Source organism: Ammospiza nelsoni, chromosome 16 (genome assembly GCF_027579445.1).
Source record: "Ammospiza nelsoni isolate bAmmNel1 chromosome 16, bAmmNel1.pri, whole genome shotgun sequence".
Lineage (NCBI taxonomy): Eukaryota > Metazoa > Chordata > Aves > Passeriformes > Passerellidae > Ammospiza > Ammospiza nelsoni.
Window position 1 is genome coordinate 18,726,187 of NC_080648.1, and position 7,037 is coordinate 18,733,223.

The following is a 7,037-nucleotide window of genomic DNA, read 5'->3' on the forward strand; positions in this document are numbered from 1 at the left end:
GGTTTTTATCAAGTCCTCCACGAAGTCAAGTGTTGCCCTCATCTGCTTCTCTCTGCTCCTCATCTGCTTCTCTCTGCTCCCCAGAGACCACTTAGAAATTCAGTTACAAACTGCTAAATTCTGTGAGAGGAAACTCCTGGGTCAGCCCTCGCTGCTGGAGGAGAACGTGCAGTGTCCTCCACTGCTGACTTTGTGAACATTTAAATCTAAATAAATCCCTTTTCCTATGGTTCCTCCAAACTCAGCAGCTCTATTGCCAGGGCAACACTGCGTTGTTCTTCCTGTGCACTCAAGTCTGCTCATGCTGTGGTGAAAGAAAACATTATTTATAGTATTTTATTACCCAGGTGATCACCCTGGAAGGCACCTATGGAATCACTGCAAGGCTGTAAGAACTTTCCCTCTGGAATGTGCAGGCTAAGCTGAATTAGCTGTTCTCAAAGTACAATATTAGAGTGCTAGAACCTGACTTGCTCAAGCAGCTGAGGGAGCTCTTCTGTGCCCTAGAACTGTGTTTAATTAGACTCATTGGCAATCAATGCTATTGAATTGCACAGACACAGGACAGGAGCTCCCTCCTGCTCTTCACTCACTGTAGCAAACACCAAAGCCACCCAATGAATTCAATTTTAAATGCGATTTTGTTTCAACAAGAAAGTCTATTTTAGTAAGTGAACATCAAAAATAAAGGTTAGGAAAATCAAACACCTTTTTCAAAATTTAAGGAAAATTTAATCAATATGCCTTAAATTATTTTACAATAACTACAATACTGACAAGCATAACGTTTTCCAAATGGTGTTTTCCTTGGAAGCACTGTGAGAGAGATTCCTCTTCATCTACCCAGCAGAATATGCACCATGAGGGAAGGAACCTCTGCCCACGTCCTTCAGAAACCCCAGTTAACATAAAGCTACAGACATCCCAATGTGGTCATGTTTCAAGTGTGACAGAATCACAGATCCCTTTCACTTTTAAGCATCTGTTTTCTACTTCATAATTTAAGTATCTTAAATCCTGAAATACTCTCACAGCAAATGAACAAATAATTGAGACTGGAGAGCTTAGGAGGATATTGGTTAAAATACAGGAAATACTCTAATTACTTTTGTTCATCTGTGCATTTTTGGTGAGAGGGGTCAGGAAACAGGTTCCTCTTTCCTGCAGATTTATCCAGAGTCCCCCAAATCCACAGCAGCTCCTTTAACTGTTTTGGATAAAATTCTACCAATTTGCAACTGCAACCCTTCGCCCTCCCCTACAAAACAAAACTAAACGAACAAAAATCACAACCCTCAAATAAACAACGGAAAGTTACTTTTTCTAAATATCTAGGAATGGGAAAGAAATCACAGGAACTTGATAAGCATGAACACGTATTAAAGCTCTGGAATCTCCAGGTCATTGAAAACAGTATTCAAGGTCCTAAAAAAGTGAACACGAGACATTTTCCATTGTTCCAGGTGATTCAAACAGGTCTAAGCTTCATGATAGCAACACGAGACAGTTGTTTGCAGCTGTTTCTGGTCCAAGTCCATGTTCCACGCTGGGATTTTCCTTTTGGCCCCCAGAGTCTGTTCAGAAGACGGAGATGAGGGCGAAGACTCCGTACAGCAACGCGCAGGGGTAGGCCACGAGCAGCTGCTGGCCCTCCATGGCTAAGGCAGAGATAAAGATCTTGGAAGCAGAAAAGCTGCACCAGCCAATAATTCCAGCCGTGAGAATAATCCCCATCATCCCCCTGCAAAGGCAGAAAAAACAGAATTCCTGTGAGCCCTGGGAATGTCCACCTGCAGGAGTCACACCTGGACTCAGCCAACACCTTGTGTAGGTTCTGGGATGAATTTCAGCATTTGGCATTAAATGAAATATTCCCACTAAAAGCACTGGGAAAGCCCTGGCACAGGGTGCCCAGAGCATCTGGGGCTGCCCCTGCATCCCTGGCAGTGCCCAAGGCCAGGCTGGGCAGGGCTTGGAGCACCTGGGACAGTGGGAGGTGTCCCTGCCATGGCAGGGGTGGCACTGGATGGGCTTTCCCAACGCAAACCATTCTGGGATTCTAGAATTTTAGAAGAGTATCAGTCAGTTATGACAGTAGAAAGCCCCCTCAAAATTAACTCTATGCATATGAAAATTTCAAAGCACTGAGTACAAGAACTGTGCCAAGCTGTTTCTTTTCAGTCCCTAAATTTGCAAAGCCAAGACAAATCGCTCTCATTTTCTTGTATTTGTATAATCCTAATTTGTGTCTTCAATAACAATTATTTTCAGACTTTACAGGTGCTGAGACCTGTCAGATTCAGAGCTGGCTGAAAACAAACCTGAGCTTGCTCTTGGAGCCTAGGTATTCAAAAGCTGTTTAATGACTTAGAGGAGGTCAAGGCAGGATTCACCCCCTTCCCCCAGTAAATACCTGAAGGCATTGATAATTAATTCTTGTCCTTACCGAAGATTCCTGCCACACTCAAACGACACACAGCTGCAGCACTGAGCTGCAAACCCCTGGCAGAGATTCCCTCCCGTGGCAGCAGGGCCCCGTGCCCAGGGGCACAGAGCAGCACTTACTGCAGAGAGAAGACGATGGCGAAGGAGGAGAGCAGGATCATGGGCAGCAGGCAGTAGCCCAGCACGCTGGCCACGCAGCCGAAGGACACGCCGGTGATGCTCATCAGGTTCAGCAGGCAGAACATGCCCAGGCAGCCGATGGCGCTGATCCCGTACACGTACCCGAACTGGATCTTGCCAGCCTGCAGCGGGCACAGCTCCGGGTCAGCACGGGGTCAGCACAGGATGGGGTTTGGGATGGGGTCAGGACGGACCCAGCACAGGACTGGGGTCAGGATGGAACCGGCCCAGGACGGAAGCAGCCCAGGGAAGCAGACCCACCCACCCACCCTGGAACACAGCAGGGGTGGGCACAGGCACTGTTCCCCAGCCCCAGCTCCCTCACTCCCATCCCACAGGGAGTGTTTCCCCCCAGAGTCCCAGACATCTCATGCTCCAGGAGCCTGGAATTCCTCCTGACTCTGTGGACCTTAATGAACAGGTTCTGATCTGGTTATTGTTCCCTGATCTCAGCCCAGGAACTGTTTAGGGTTTATCAAGGACTTCTCATGCTGATTGATTATTTGCAATAATGATCTCTACAGAACTGGTATGTAAAGACAACAAAACTGTAATTCAGGAACTTCTTGACAAACCCAGAGCTGAAGCCCTTTAATTTGTGGTAGAATGCACAAAGTTATGGCACAAAGAGAACTGTTTTAAAAATCCCAGGAACAGCTGAGGCTGAGCTGCCAAGCACTGCGTGTGAACTTGATATTAGCTGAGGGAGATTTTAAAAAGCCAAACCCAAATTTGCTTGTTCATAAGCACAGGGGATGCACATGTGGCTTATGTCCATGTATTCAGGGCATCCCCCGGTTTTCCCAGGCTGAGACTGCTGCCTCCCCTCCAGCACCTGCCCGAGGCACCCTGCAGGACAGGGGGCTGTGCAGCTTCCAGAGTCCCCCTCCAACAACTTCTCACTGGATGTGCTTAGACCCAGCTCTCCTCCTTCCCAAGCAGCACAGGAAACAAGCACAACTGTGCAACCTCTGAGCCAGGCTCAGCCCACTTCCTTCCACAACATTCCATGGATTTTTTTAAAAAGCACACAGGAGAAATAAATTTTTAGGAAAAGAAAATCGAAACGTATCTATTCTAAACATGTTCATTAATTTGACTGGCCTACTTTCCATAAATAGAAGTTACTTATTAAAGTAGGCTTGAAGGCCCCTTGGTACCAGAGTGTGTTTTAACTGTCACAGCAATGTGAAATTTCAGGCAGAAATGACAAGCAGTGCCTGAAGCATTTAAAGCTAGAACAGATTAAAACCCCTGAAGCTTTCAATGCCAAGGAACACTGTTTGCTGTCATCTTTGAGCCATTAAAGCACAATTATTCCAATTAAGCTCAGTTAGAAAAACTGACCAGACTCCAGCAGTGCCAACCCCATGGAGCAACACAAGCAGTGTGGGAGCAGGTTTGCTCCAGAGGGAGCTGACACTGAAATCCCACCTGGCGTGACAGAGCTCACCCACCCCAGCAGTGTGAGGCCCCAGCACCTCTCCCATGCACACACAAATTTCTGTGCTGTGCAGGGCGAGGAGCTGGCCTCTGATCATCCCTGGGGGTCCCTTCCCACTCAGGACACTGCACGGGCAGGATGAGCTTTCCTGGCCCCGTGCCCAGCCCCAGGAGCCCTTCCCAGCAGAGCTGTGCCCAGCAGCCCCCGTGGCAGTGCCTCACCAGCAGCAGGGTGGCCCCAAAGGCCAGGCAGAACACCATGGGCCCCGCCAGGTCCGTCTCGTTCATGATGGTGCCATCAGCCACCTTCAGGGGGTGCAGCACCGTTAGTGTTTTCTGCCAGATGTGGTCGAAATTGATCCCCAATTCTGCAAGGGAACACAACACGGATTTCATTTCTTCCCTTCCTGGCTGCCCCACTTGCTCCCCTCTTTGTGTTCCCTGCCTCTCCAGTTCCCATCTCCCCCAGATCCATGGTGGGCACCAGGGCATTGAGCCCTCCCCTCTCTCCTCCTGCTGCCTGCACACAGGCCCAGTCTCGGGTGCCAGGAAGGGCCCAGGTGGTTTCTGAAGGAGCAGGGAAGAGCCCAAGCACAGAGTTGTGGGTTCACAGAGGTGCTTTCAGCCCAGTTCCCTGATCCTGTTTTACTGATGGAAATAAATTAATAAAAAAGCCCAAGGGGTGGAAGGTATCATGCCAGGGGACAGGTGACAGGTGTGACAGATGCCTGTCTCTCCACCCTGTAACAGGGACAGTTTATTCAGTTGCTGGGAAATGAAAAATAACAGAAATAAGCTGGAATCTGATCCCAGCAAGCCAGCCTTAGCTGAATATCCAGCCTGGCACTCTGCACAGGCTGTACTCCACACAGGCATTTCTGCAGTGTTTAGCACTCCTTGTTAGCAACGAAACATTCCCATTCTAACCAAGAATCAACTCACAGCACCTGCAGGCACTTACTTTACAAAGTGGGCAGTTACAATTATTATTTGCAACGTGAGGAATATTGAGTGTTTTGCCACAAAGTCAGGTCTCCCAATTAAATGATTTAATCTGGTGTGAAGCAAGAAAGCACAAATTCCCAACTTGAGAAGTTCACACAAGAACAAGGATTTCACATGCCAAAATACAGGTTAAAAAAATTCAATGAGAACTACAAACGCACTGAGCAGTCGCAGCAGCAGGGAATGCACGCGCTGCTACCAACTTACCCCCAAACTAGGAGGAGTTCTGGATTTAGGCCACAGCAAAGTTATACCTTCTAATAGCGGAGGCTCGTCCTCAAAGTTGCTTCCATAAAAAGACTGTGCTGAGGCTGGGGTGTAGCCCTGCGTGGGCTGGTAGATCTGCCCCGTGTAGGGCTGCTGCATCATGTCGTGGGGCACAAAGCCAGCCTGCTGGGGGTACTCGTAGCCTCCATAGGGCCTGCAAAGCACAACCCCACGTTAGGGACACCCAGAGCTGCTGCTGAAACACCTCCTGCAAGGCAAAGCTTCTTCCAGTCAGTATGTCACAGCCAACCCTTCCATCTCTGTTAAAAAGTTCCACAACGTGGTCCCACAGGTCCTCCACAAAAAACCCCAACCAAAGCCACCCTCTGCCCTAAACAACTCTTCAGGTATTCCTGCCACTAATCTATCCCAAGTCTCACCACAGAGATTTCCATAAACACTTCCAAAATCTTTAACTAGGAAACAGAAGGAAAATGCAGAACTCCTCGTGTCAGCAGAGTCCAGCACAGGGGCACATTTGTTCGGGTCACAAATGGCACTGACCTGCTCACCCATCTCAGGGATCACACGGAGGGAGCAAAGCCCTCAGCCCGAGGCTGGATGTTCACACGGGGCTGCCAGGATCCCCCTGCCCCAGGAACACCCTCCACACCTCCCTGCTGCAGCCTGGCAGCCACCAGGACACTGCAGGCTCACTAAGGTGACACTAATTCCTAGTTCCCAAGTGAGTGGCTGGAGATGGAGCTGCAGAAGAACAGTATTTCTTCTCCCAAGGACATGCAGATCACTCATATAATTAAAACTGTTCATTTGGCTTGTCCTTTAATCTTCTAACACTTGCTCTAAATCTACCAGGCAGAGAATTGAACACAATATTCCTTCAGATCTCCATTTACAGAGAGTTCAGCTCTCCATCCAACAGAACAACCGGGACTCATTTCCAGAAACCAGCAGGTGGCTGAAGTGCCAAAACTTTCCTGGAGACACAGACTGTCCCAGAAGTACCCTAAGGAAGCCTAGAGGAGAGCTGGAGAGGGACTTTGAACAAGGGCCTGGAGTGCCAGGACAAGGGGAATGGCTCCCCAGTACCAGAGGGCAGGGCTGGATGGAATATTGGGAAAGAACTGCTCCCTGGGAGGGTGGCAGGCCCTGGCACAAGGTGCCCAGAGCAGCTGCGGCTGCCCCTGGATCCCTGGCAGTGCCCTAGGCCAGGCTGGGCAGGGCTGGGAGCGCCTGGGACAGCAGGAGGGGTGCCTGCCATGGCAGGGGGGGACGGGATAAGGTCTGGGGTGCCCCAAGCCGAGCCCCGGGATGCCGTGCCCGGCAGGGCACACGAGTTACTTGCTGTACGGCCGCCCGCCGTAGTCGTAGGGCTGCGCCTGGTCCTCGATGCTGTAACTGGTCTGGAAGAATTCGGTGTTGAAGCCGTCGAACCCGGACATCGCCCTCTCTGCAAGAGACCAGCGAGGCGGGTTGCGGCCGGCCCGAGCGGCCCCGCGCGGCGCTGCCCGCTGTCCCTCCCGCCGCTCGGCCCCGCCGCGGGCCCGGGACCTCGCGCTGCGCCCCGCGCCCCGTTCCCTGGGCCCCGGGCCGTCCGTGCCCCGCGCTCCCTGCCCGGGGTCCCGCTCCCTGCCCGGGTCCCGGCCTCACCTGCGGCCCCGGCCCGGCCCCGCTCCCGCCGCCGCGGCCCCTGCGACGTGTCACGGCCGCGCCTCCACTTCCGGGACACCGCGCGC

At 51.2% G+C, this 7,037-nt stretch overlaps 1 protein-coding gene across 1 annotated transcript; it reads right to left on the reverse strand.

Annotated features, from left to right (window-relative positions):
• Positions 1-709: 709 nt before the first annotated feature.
• Positions 710-7,037, reverse strand: YIPF5 (Yip1 domain family member 5). Its single transcript, XM_059483779.1, has 6 exons — positions 6,952-7,037; positions 6,643-6,751; positions 5,328-5,494; positions 4,291-4,436; positions 2,566-2,747; positions 710-1,741 (listed from the first exon to the last, which is right to left on the reverse strand). The coding sequence occupies exons 2-6, from the start codon at positions 6,741-6,743 to the stop codon at positions 1,579-1,581; spliced, it is 759 nt and encodes a 252-aa protein (XP_059339762.1). The 5' UTR covers positions 6,744-6,751; positions 6,952-7,037; the 3' UTR covers positions 710-1,578.